At 39.8% G+C, this 12,812-nt stretch overlaps 1 protein-coding gene across 1 annotated transcript in view; it reads left to right on the top strand.

Moving 5' to 3' along the window:
- Positions 1-12,479, top strand: part of ENPEP (glutamyl aminopeptidase) — a 37,932-nt gene extending 25,453 nt beyond the window's left edge. The window contains exons 10-20 of the mRNA XM_086464145.1: positions 1,098-1,249; positions 4,770-4,849; positions 6,529-6,656; positions 6,771-6,826; positions 7,650-7,800; positions 8,561-8,634; positions 8,736-8,837; positions 8,947-9,117; positions 11,041-11,181; positions 12,001-12,079; positions 12,330-12,479. Coding sequence (XP_086320271.1) covers positions 1,098-1,249; positions 4,770-4,849; positions 6,529-6,656; positions 6,771-6,826; positions 7,650-7,800; positions 8,561-8,634; positions 8,736-8,837; positions 8,947-9,117; positions 11,041-11,181; positions 12,001-12,079; positions 12,330-12,479 — 1,284 coding nt within the window. The remainder of the gene's footprint in view (positions 1-1,097; positions 1,250-4,769; positions 4,850-6,528; positions 6,657-6,770; positions 6,827-7,649; positions 7,801-8,560; positions 8,635-8,735; positions 8,838-8,946; positions 9,118-11,040; positions 11,182-12,000; positions 12,080-12,329) is intronic.
- The last annotated feature ends 333 nt before the right edge of the window (positions 12,480-12,812 follow it).

The raw sequence follows: 12,812 nt of genomic DNA, 5'->3' as shown, positions 1-12,812 counted from the left end.
GGAGTGGAACACGAAACAAAAAAGGAGGCCTTGCTGACAAACAGCCTGCTACTGAAACATTCCCCACACAACTCAAACTCATTTAATGGGTGAAAACATCCCTCATCCACCCACACATGCACCCCACACTCTCCCTTATCTCTAATGACATTCAGTTGTTTGAAAGCTGTCGGCAGCATCCATTCCCAAGTAATTCTGGTGCTTATCTCCATCTCTGTCTTCTAAGTCCCAGCTGTGTCATTCTCTGTGCCATCATTTTCTGCTCTTTCCTTGTTCTTGAGGCTGGGCTGTTTATTACCATTTATCTTATTACCGCCAAAAGCCCACCTGCATACTACCAGGTTCTTCCCCTGATGATATTTCCTTTCCTCCCACCACTGTGAACACTCATACAGCCCAGGTTGTGCTTTCATGTCTCCTTTCAAGTTCTCATCTTCTCCTTGGTCCCAGACTTCTTCCTGCTCAACAGGACTTCTTCCTGCTCTCTCTCTGGTGCTCTGCATCTTCACACCATTTACCTCATCTGAAGAAGGAAACAGTAACCCTAGCTCCCTTCCCTAACAGGCGGCATCCTGGGCAGGCAGTGGCAGCTTTCTCCAGCTACAGTCTCTAGGACAGAAGATCACAGTCCTAGAAACATGGATCAAATTTTACATTAGTGCACCTGCTGGTGGTTAATACTCCTCCTTCACACTCAAAACAGGGCATACTACAAGGAGACTTCTGGCTTTGAAAATCCTCTTTATGTTCTTTCTGTCCTGTTTGATTATTTCCTCAGACAAAAAAAAAAAAAAAAGGAGAGATCCTGGAGCATGCAAGGGGCCTCAAAAGGTCCTCAGTATGTCTTGTCCATGTTACTGGCCAGTCTCCTGCCCACATACTTCTCATTTCCTCTGTCTGTGTTCAAGTTTCCAGCTCATTCCTTCTTTCAGTGACAGGCACCATAAAAGGATTTAATGGAGTATTTTTGGTACTGAACCTTCTCTTTCCTCTGCCCCTTTCTGTTCTTCTTTCTCTAAGTATCAGAGATATTTATCTTTGTTACCTCTTTGGACTGAATTTGCTTTTTCACTGCAACATTCTCCCCTCATTCATAGGCAAGTAATAAACCTGTGAAGGAAGTCATGGACACATGGACTAGGCAGATGGGCTACCCTGTTTTGGAGATGGGAACTAATTCAGTATTCACACAGAAACGTTTTCTCTTGGATCCCAATGCAAATGCTTCTCATCCTCCTTCTGATCTTGGGTGAGTTCCTGCTGTAAATGTCTATCCAAAACAGGTAGAAATACTCTACAGATACTCTCTTCAACTGACACACATGTAGGCAGTGTTATACCCATTCTTGCTAAACTTACTCTCAACATTTGTTTTTAAAAAGAAACCAGCAGCAAGATAGATACAAATATTTCAAATTTAAAACAACATCAGCCCTTTGTCTCAGGGTTTCTTTCCGAAACACAGCAGAATGAAATTGGACAGAGTCTCTCAGAAAATCTTATTTCCACACACAGACAGCTCAGATAATTGCAACTCATCTGTTGAACCACTGCAAGTTATAGTCTGCCAGACTAAGGAAAACTGACACAAAATTGTCTCTGTCCAGAAATCAGACACCAGGTATGTTATAGCATGATAGTGTATTCCTGTTCCTATATGGTACGGGATCTATAATACCTCACAGGGTCTTCACATACAATGCAGGGTCTTCTCCTCATGTCTTAAAAACATGAGTTACTGTGAAATAGCTAGTCATGTATAAATACTAGTGATCCTCATCAAGAGCTATTTTTTTCCTATTTAATTCAGGATGGTATTCCTTAAGTTTACTCATCTAAAATGTTAGATAGTTATCAAGTCAGTTAGCTGTCTTGGGCCCTTATATGGCCAGACAGCCAGCTGCAGACACTCAGCTACCCTATTCAAGACAGGTGGGATACTGTATAGGAGCACATTTGCTAATTAACAGATGACTAACCTGAGGGAGGATGAACCCTACCTGTGGGCTGGTGGACCTGCACAGAAAAACAGCTCAGCTGCACCATGGCATTGACCAGCTGAATAACTGTTCAGAGCTGGCATCGTGTATATTCTTAGCCAGCCTCAATTTTGAGGCCATACAACTTTGCCAACATTTCAGTGAAAGAGATTCAAATTAACCCATATTAGGAAGGTTTCATTCCTTGAACCGGCCCAGTCAACTAAACAAGTAAAACTTGCATGTGTGAGCCAGAACTAAATCTACCTAAATGCAATTTTCCATTAGCTTCTACTAGTTACTTTAATACAAAGAGCAAGAATAAGGAAAAAATGAAGAGTTGTGGCCACTTTATTTCGTTCTGATTAAAAAGAAAAAACTTGAGCAGTGAGAAGGCCCCTGGTACTGGCAGTTTTAGATAGGTATCAAAAGAGTTGGGATGAGATAATTACCTGTGTATTTGCAATGTTGTATTTCTCCCAACATAAGCAGAAAAGTTTGCAGGCATTTGAAGCCACTCTAGCTGCAAAGTACAGCACTGTGCCATCTGACAGCTAGTGTTACACGTTATTAGGGCAAAACTACTTCTTTGTATTAAAAATTTTGACTTACTACACTACGCTCTGAGGGAACAGACTCAGGAATCCTACTTTTGTGTGACTTTAAGATTTAAAGTACATTGCCATTTGTCATTTCTTGAGTAGAAATCCCAGCATTGTTCCTACCTTGACCTGTCAAGAAACTGACCTGTGCACTGCCTCTGCTATTCCCAAAGTGAGAGGGGAATTTGTTTCTGAATATGTACTTTTTATAAATGACTTAAAAATAAAAAGTGAAGTAAAATACATTATAATGCTGATATATATCCTGGGACAAACTTACTCCCCAAGCCACTGAAAATCAACACCTCCTCCTTCCACCCTCACATATGGGGATGAGGAAGCTCCTGAAGAGATCCTACCCCAGATGGGACTGGCCTATTTTGTGTCCGGGTGCAGGGTTTTGATTTAAGCAGTGAAAATTTCAGGCCTTGTGTATGCTTTATTCTCTGAACCCTGCAGGGATAATCTCCTGCAAGCTGCCTGCTTGTTTCAAGCATGTTTGACTTGAAAGAGTCCTCTCCTGCATGCTGGCACTCAAAAGAAATGGAAGTTCAAAAACTCGTGCTCTTAAAATAGTGCTGCTGGGCAAATATGTAGCTACAGCATAGCATGTCAGGAACGTGTCCTCAATACTCACAGTTAACAGGACACAGCTATTTTATCTTATGTTGAGGAAAAGTATTTGCGTATGTAATCTCAGGAACACATTAAAAAAAATAATAAAATCCACCTCATTAAATGCGTTTACAAAACCAGGGTTTTTAAAAAAAGAAATCTTTTATGTACTTTTTCTCAGGAAACACAATACTGGGGCTTCTGATCAAACAATAACCTCTCTAAATTCCATGGCAGTAAGCTCCATAAGAGAACTAGTAAAATCTAGAAGTGCATAAATCTGTTAAGATATTTTCATTCAGAAGGCACAAAAGAATAGCTGATCTTTCTCCTCTCTCCAGAGGTCCCTTCCAACCCCCACCATTCTGTGATTCTGTATGCTCACAGCACAGTCTGCCCTCCTCCTTCCCTGACTGCCTGGTCACGGTCTTAGGCTGTGCCATGGCTCCTCTCCAGCCCAAATATCTCAGCTTCATCCTGGGCACGCCCTGGACTGAGGAGCCTGCACCTACCCACTGAAAATATTCAAGGAATTGAGGAGCAAGATGTAAGGTTCACATTTGGCTCTCAGTGCTTTATAATGGAGGAATCAGCGTTGTCTTGGAGAAGGAATATAAGCTGGAAAAGGCAAGAGGTCCTACTGACTGTATTGCAGCTATTGCTTATGCTCTTTCAGTTTTCCCATCTGTAAAAAAGGTTTCATAGTACTTAACCACCTATTTCAAGTCAGTTTTGCAAAGATTAACCGCTGTCTGCACAAAGCCCCAGACACATCAACATTTATACTGACACCAACCATCCACGTACAATGAACTTTTACTAAATCAATTGCTTTATACAGTGCTAGACTGTTGTCCGACATGACATGAAGATAGTGCTCGGCAAGGCTGCATGTTCCAGAGCTGTGGTAATAAGCCACACAGTATAGCACAATGGAAAGTCTTTCACATGATCTCTCTCTGATTATGGGTAATTATTACACTCTCCAGCAAGAGATGAACTAGCAGTTCCATTGATTTAAAAAACAAAACAAAACAACCCCAACAGACAAATTGTGCAGCTTTTAGACTTAACTTTAGGCACCTAATTAACGCAGTACCATGTTAATTTGACTAGCACGTCAACATCAGACACTGGACAAATTCTTACCCTGCTCCCTTGCTCAGTCCACCAGATGCATTTTGAGAACTCTATTGATAAATACAGAGCATGAGGACAAGCTACTGCTATTCCCCATCTCTAGAGCACGAGCATGCTCAGACACTTCATGCTTTTTATTTTACTTTTCAGGGAATATAACTGCCTCAATCATACCACACTGATATCTGATATTTTGCTGCCTGAATAGAGTATCATAGCACAGAAACATCTTTACAACATAAACAATAGCTATCAGTAAAATGCTGTGTTTTGTTACAAGGGATATTTGGTACATGTATATGTACATAAACACACAGCTGGCCTCATAAAACAAGATGTAAGCATCAAAATAAACAAAAAGATACGTTAGAGTTTTATTTTTAGCTTTGGTTTCAAATGTCATTTGATTGTCTTTCCCTTTAAATAATTTCAGTTACAAATGGAATATACCAGTGAAATGGAGACTTGGGAGTTCAACAAATTATACTTTCTACAACACATCAGATTCTGCAGGTAAAATTCCCCTTCTCTTTTAAGAGTAATAAATGGAAAATGCATTACAATGTCCTTATCAAGAAATAAAATACAGAATTAACTTCCATGCTTTTCAGTTTTCAGGTCTGGGAACCAGCACACAGCTTGCTTGGGCTGCAGTTAGCAGTCATTTCTGCAATAAGATGATTATTTCTCCTATACACACATTATGTCAATTTAGACTCAATTCAGTAAAGTGCTTAAGCATGTGTTTAAATGCAGTCCTATTCAAGGAAGCATCTAAGCATACTCTTAGTTATGATGTACTAAAGTCAAGGGGACTTAGACATGCCCTTTGTCGAGTCTAAGAAAAGAGGTGAAGTGGCAGCATGATGGATGTACCTGTGGCATGGTAAACTGGCAGTCTGAGTTCAGTTAGATAAAAAGAGCTACAAATGATTAAACACACTTTCTAATGCTGATTTCAGGAATGAGAAAATACCTACACAGGTATTTTTGATGATTGTTCTATCATGTAGTCAAATCTGAATTTCTCATTCTACAACTCTAGTGGCCAAAAATGGGGAAAGAATGGGGATAAAAAAGGAAAAAAAATTACTGACTTTCTGAGTTTTTAAATTTCATCACATGTTGGAATTTTGGAAATACCACAATCAGTTCTTCTCTTTTGTACTTGTTTGAATGTTACCTATTTAAAATGCAATTTGTCATTAGTTCTGCTTTTTTGTTTACCTGGTTGCTTTTAGTATCCCTGAAAAAGCAAGCAAAAAACTGTTACGTCATGATGCAAGTCAGAGATTAACACAAAGAAATTTTCCTTTCTAACTTCCACATGACATCACAGTGGGCTGCAGGAGGCTATAACTTGACAAAGTCTGCAAAGGCATGATGAGGTGCTTGCTTCTACATCCGTAAAAATTTTGGCTAGTAGGGCAAACAGCAACTGTAGGGAAAAAATGCCTTTTGAAACACCTTGTATGGGTAATCCAAACAGAAAAGAGCTTTTAACTCCAGCCACCCTCAAACCACAGATTGAAGACCACTGCTTTCAATGGGCAATAGGAAAACTGTCATAACTAGCAGCACCAACTGGACCAGATCAAGCTTCTGAGAAAGGAACATTTTTCAAGGATTCATTTAAAATTGGAAATTCCTTAAACATGAGTGCTTGGGTGAAGTCAGCCTATTTTGTAGTTCTTTTATCTATAACTACAAAAATGAATCAGAGGAGAGTACAGGGAAGAAAACTCTTAAAAAGTTAGCTGAAATAAACTGAAAAATTAACTAATGGAGGATAAAATATGGGAACTTTAAAACTAATAGTAATTATAAGAATGAAAAACCTTTCAAAAGAGATATTTGCAAAAACTATGTCTTCGCAATTTTTTACTTTTTACAATGACACAAATTTTCAATATCCTCACCCTAATCACAATGATCTCCATTTTAAATTTAACAAACTATATCTGGCCCAAGTAATTACCACAATTCACTATTCTAAAACAAGTACTGGCATTCATTAAAATCTGTAACAACTCATCTTTACTCTTAGCCATTTAAAAAAAAAAAAAAAATAAGGTTTGAATGTTATTTTAATATTCATTAAAACCAAATATTAATTTTGGAGTCAAGGGATCTCCGCTGAGTTCTGTGTCATGTAAGATGCACACGTCGATCACTGTTTGTTTGTTTTGCAGGAATTACGATAGCATCGCCTCCTGATACTTCTGTGAATATTAATCCAGACCACATCGGATTCTATCGGGTGAATTATGATAGTCAAAACTGGGCCAGGTTGAGCACTCTTCTGGTCAGCAACCACAAAGTGAGTGTCATAACGTTCACCTGTCTGGTGGGTCTTTTATAAAGGTCTGTAGAGGCTGTTTTTTCTGCAAATAATCTACACATTCTTGATCATTCTTTTCATCTTTTCACACAGGATTTTTCAGCTGCTGACCGTGCAGGGATTTTGGATGACGCCTTTTCTTTAGCAAGGTAAACCAATTCCCTGCAGAAATTTCAACACAAGTTTTTCACTTTCCATTGCCTATTCGTTAGAATTAACTCAGGTTGCTGAAAAAAATTTCGGATTTTTTTACAAGTTTTAATTGTTTATTGGTTTATGATATCCCCCAAAAGGGGCAAATTCAAGTAGGCAATGGCAACCTGCAGTACCAGTGTAGTCAAGCAAAATGCTCCCCGTCAGTTCAGTGGCAGAAAAAAAAGGGCTTTATTTGCACAGGTCTTAGAAAGAGTTGGTTTTGCCATGTAAGTAACAATAATAGAAACACTCAAGAAGAAGTTAGGTGTCCAGAAAATCAGAGGCATGCCTACAATGCATAACATGGCATTAGGAAGTTACCACCTCAGCTATCTTGCTTAGAAACTTGCTTGGAAACTTCTAGCTCTTGTACACAGCCATGCTGACACAGATAAACTTTAGGTGACCTTCTGTGACAGCCTTTAAGTCTGAATCTCCTCAGCCTTTCAGGATGTCTCCCGAGCTAGTAATTCCTTTTTGTGTGGCAGGAGTTAATGTAGTCTGTTGAGGGCTATCCACTTCTGGGCACGCTGGGCTGCTGCACACTGTGAGCAGCCCCCTCACAGCAGTGAGAGCTCTTGCGGTTAGGCATTGACCAACAGTGATCCTCTGTGGTTTCTTTGGAAAACACCTCCCAAGTTACATTCCAGACTATTTTGCCCCTCACAAAACTTATTATTTCAGACCTTCTAAAGTAAATAGGGTTCTAATATCTTTAAAGCAGCAAGGTCTTCCAATTCATTAAAATAACAGAAGTTACGTTTTTTCCTTCCACAGACCTGGACTAGTGAGTTACTCTGTTCCCCTGGAGCTCACAAAATACCTAAGAAATGAAACAGACTATTTACCTTGGCACAGAGTTATATCATCTGTAACTTACCTCGCAAACATGCTTGAAGATGATACGAATCTCTATCCCCGGGTTCAGGTGATGAAGCAAAAAAAAAACATTGCTGCATGGGACCACTGGATCTGACAGTTCAGGATCTGTAACAGCAATAATATTGAAGTTCAAGTGATTGTCAATGTTGCTGAGCTATCAGTATTGACTTTTTGTTACTGTACTCTTAAAAAAAGTGATGAAAACTGCTTAGTGCTGATCTCTGAATTACCTGGATTCTCAATTCAGTACTATGCACTTGGAGGAAAGAAATTATGCCTAATTATTCCTATAATCCATCACCATAAGTCACAGTATAGACATTTGTTAGTCAAGGCTGTCGTGCATCCAATAAAGATGTATAGGGCAGCAAAATCTCTATCATCTGTCCTCTGCATGAAGGATGGCTATACCTCAACGTGGCAGTTTGAGATAGCAGGTTGGTTTGTTGACCTAACATGCTGAACATGATTTAACGGCCACTAAAATAAGTATGTCCTGAACTCAGCATTATCTCTGGAAAATGTTCGGGGCAGTATGTCCTTGCTGTACCCCAACCTTCATTTTGGAGCACGGACAAGGCTGGAGAGAAGCAGGTTGCCTTTGTCCTATCTGCACATCAGTATTGCAAGCACTCAGACTTGGCATGTTGTGGTGATCTGGAAAGATCGTGTGTGTGCGTGTTTGTGTTACTTTTTGTTTAAGAGATAGTAGTTCTGGGAAAAATGAAGGAGAGTAAACTATGAACAAAAATGTGTTATTATTTAAAGAAATATACACAAATAATCAACACCCTTTTCTACCTCAGGAATATTTTCGCTACCTGGTAAAACCCATTGTGGATCAACTGCACTGGAATGATTTTGGAGGACATTTGGAGAGGTTGAACAATTTTATTTTTTTTTCCTTTTCGTATTATTGACGGATTTGAAGAACGCTAAGCAGAAGGAAAATATCTCTCTCTCCCTCTCTCTCTTTTAAAGGCTTCTCCGTGCATCTGTTCTAGACTTTGCCTGCAGTATGGATGACACAGAATCTTTGAACAATGCTTCTAATCTATTTGAGCAATGGCTACAAGGAGAAACGTGAGTGCTCACAGCTTTTGTGGCTGGTGAAGAACACAGCATGTGATTTGGTCACAGATCTCAAGCAGGAAAGGGGGAAAAATATTCAAGTACTGTTTCTTTATTTTAGTATTCCTGCAAATCTCCGACTCCTAGTATATCGCTATGGGATGCAGAACTCGGGCAATGAGTCATCATGGAATTACATGTTCAGGAAATACCAAGAAACTTCATTAGCACAAGAAAAAGAAAAGCTGCTGTACGGCCTGGCATCAGTAAAGAACATCACCCTTTTGGACAGGTGATTTAAACACACAAAGATTTTTCTTTCCCTACAGAAGCAACTGGTCACCGTTTTCTCATTCCCCTCTCCTCTCTCCTGTGCTGTCATTTTTGTCAGATTGCAGCATGAGGAATGCAACACATTTTCAAGACCAGTTATCTAACACCCCCCTCTGAGATTGTACTATAACAGAAAAAAAGCTTTGCTCCTTTAGTGGAAAGACATTGAACACATGGTATTTTCTGCACACAATCAACAGCCTTCAGCTCTTCCAACAGTGCCTTCACCCTGCGTAATTTTAGCTGCCTAATAATTAAGCATCAGGAGAAAAGTAGTTGTCCATGTTTCCTCTATAATTAGCGAAGGGAGGCAGGACCTCTAGAGCACTGTTCTATCACAGACCAGGAAAGGCACTTAAAATCAATGGGAAGAATTGCTTTTTGGTGTTGCTAGTCACCCTCCACTGGCTACTGAGGGAGTTTGCTTAGACTAGATGTCTACCTTCTAAGTAGCCAAAATTAGGCAAAAAACCTTGAGCAATTGTTACTAACAGCCCTATGAAGGCATTCATGTGAAGTTGCAATGCTCCCTGAAGTGCTGTGCAGAGGTACTTGAGCTAGAACCAGAAATGGTATATTCATGCCAATGATGGGGAGTACAGATACTGCTCGAGGCTGATCCAGCTGTCAGGCTGGTCAAACATCTCCCCAGGCTGCTGCTCTCCATAAACACACCAGCTCCTTTAAGCTTGTCTGATAAGTTTGCATGTACTTGTATCGTGTAGCAGAGATGCAGGCAAACACCTTCATCAGGGCTGTTCACCCCTTTGTTGGAGCCCCATCAAATATCACAAGATGGAGCAGTCTCTGCCTGGAAATGTTCCAAGTTTAAACAAGATGAAACAAGGAAGTACAGGAGGTTTAGGAAGAATAAATATTAAGAGTTAGAGTAATTAAAATAGTGGTAGGAGGCAGTTGTATCATAAATTCTTGTGACCACAACAGCCGTAATCTAAAGCCACTCAATAACTAATCAGTGACATGATTAAGACATGGATTAATTAGCTAGATCAGCCTATATCTGCACAAAATAAAAAATCCCCCCTAAAGCAGGACAACTTGTCTCTTAATTTACTATTAAAATAACAACGAAGGGGAAAAGAGCAAACAGATTGAGAAAATTGTCCCTTGCATATTGGAAAAAAGAAGACAACTCTTAATCCCAGCACACAACAGCCTAAGGGTGCTTTTGTGCAGCTGCTGCTGTGAAGCCACGACCATACTACTCCTCTCCCTGTAAACGTGCTTGCTGAGGGAGTCCTCCACTCTCTCAGTCAAAACCATTTGTGCTGTAACTGAAAGTATAACTGCAGCACTTGCAGGCATGCTATGCCCAAATGAATTTTAATTTTGTGTGGATAAGAGTTTCAGAACAGCACAGATTTCAGTGTGAGCAAGCCACCTGCATGTGTGTTCATGGTCCCTATAAGATCCTTATAGCCTGGACTACTACGTTTTTGGCACTTGGCTACCCGAATGGGCTGGACTACCGACTGGTCCAATCTTGTTTTCACTACTTGATTAAAATATAGGAAAACTAAAGGGTTCTGGCTATTTTCAGGTAACTTAGAGACATAAACCCTACTTACGTTCTAAAGAGATGCCTAACTGCTTAGATTTCTTTCAATTCAGTTCTCTCTTGACACACTTATCAACAGATACTTGTGGTTTAGATCAGTGTACTTCATCTCTAAAATGCTACAGACAAAAAGAATATTCCTGCTTGGAAATGGGCTGTAGACTGTGGTAGCAACTACTTAAGCAACATTAGCATTGCATTATTTCTCATCATCATCAGCTAAGTCTACACTGAACGTGTTAATTTTGCTTTCCACGGTCTTTCACGGAAGGGTCTCATTGATTCTTATGGCATTTCCCTTAGGTATCTGAAATATATTTACAACACCAGCCTCATCAAAACCCAAGATGTGTTCACAGTCCTGAGATACATCTCATATAACACCTATGGGAAAACCATGGCCTGGGACTGGATACGACTTAACTGGCAGTACTTAGTTGACAGGTACGCCAATGAACTCACTGGAAACTACATCCATCTGTATATCTTGTTATATGCCATGCTTTTCTATATTTTCACCATACAGCTATGATCACTGGCCTTTGCATAACAAAAACTGAAAGCTTATTCAACACGATTATATCCATCTGCTGTGAAGAAGTACTTTGTTGCTAACTTGAAAACCATTCTTCCCCTAAACGATCACTACAAATAAAAGGTGATTAAAAAGTGTAGAAAGTTCTATCGAGGCCATAGAAATCTGGTTATTGCATGGAAATTAGTCAGTCATGTCTCCACTCTTTCTAGAAGCACTAGATGGCACTCTTTCAAGAAGACCTTGCACAGAATTTTTTTAATTCCTCCTAGCGGTACCAGCCAGCAGCAGATGTACAGACGAGCGGTGGAAGTAACAGCAAGCATTTTAGCTTTGCTTCTCCCTATTTGAGTGACTTATCCCTCCTTCCTCCTCCTTTGTAAGTGCTTGGTGAGGGCACAGAAGCAAAGCACACCTGCAAGCCTGGACCTGGGAACTGGACAGCATGTCTTGCTGAGCAGTAATACACATAATTTCCAGCACGAGACAATAACTCATTAATGAAAAAAAAAAATCCCCCAGAAAAGATCACTCCATTAGTAAACACACTTGAGAAGAGCACAGATATTTTATAGGAGTACTATTTCATAAATACTTCCAAAAATGCTGAAATCTGAGTGAATCTGTTTTATTCTAGCAGTTAGAAGTTTAAGCTTCGGGTGGTTATTTGTGCCTTTTCTTTTTTAATGGTTTTGCATCAAACATAATTCATTAAATTGTTTTTCTAGATTCACTATCACTGACAGAAACCTTGGTCGAATAGTAACTATTTCCCAAACCTTCAACACTGAGCTCCAGCTTTGGCAGGTATGGTGACAGAACTTCTCTCGGTTTTAGGTTAATATATTAAACAATCTACTTGCCAGAAAACTCGACTTTTTATCCTCTAAATGTTTAAAGCAGTATGAGTTACTGTAAAACTATCCCAGTGCTACTAGCCTGAGCTTATATATCTCTCCCAGCCAAAACTGCCCTTGACAGGTTCCTGTAAAAAGCCACTTGCCCAAATAACAGCATTATTTGCTTCATGTCAATCCTGTTTCTCTCTCTTTTCCAGATGGAAAATTTCTTTGAGAAATACCCTAATGCTGGGGCAGGAGAATTGCCCAGGAGTCAGTCAATTGAGCAGGTGAAGAACAACATTGAATGGATAAAAGTAAACAAGGAAGAAATACGTATCTGGCTAGAAGCACAGACAGGCCCTTAAAGTCTTGCTTTGTTAAAAATACCAGGCGCTCATTCTAGGCACTCAGATCCTCAGAGATATTTAGCAATGTGGATTTCTCACCTGAGTACCTTAGAGGACCAAGGCCTAATATTTTTTCTACAAACACTCAGGAGAGCAATGTTTCTATAGTTGCTGATCCCAGATCCTGCCAGCACTTGTGTGCAGGAATAGCTTTATATTTTGAGAGATGATTTGCCTGAACAAACAGGACAAATGTTTAAAGTTACTCAAGGCAGAAGTGATGGCAATACTGGGGTCCTCACTGGTCAAGCTGGTCTCACTCCTTCCGCATACCACTCTGAAGAGCTACTT

Source organism: Leptosomus discolor, chromosome 4, assembly GCF_034619465.1.
Source record: "Leptosomus discolor isolate bLepDis1 chromosome 4, bLepDis1.hap2, whole genome shotgun sequence".
Classification (NCBI taxonomy): domain Eukaryota; kingdom Metazoa; phylum Chordata; class Aves; order Leptosomiformes; family Leptosomidae; genus Leptosomus; species Leptosomus discolor.
This window is presented reverse-complemented; position numbering and strand designations above follow the sequence as displayed.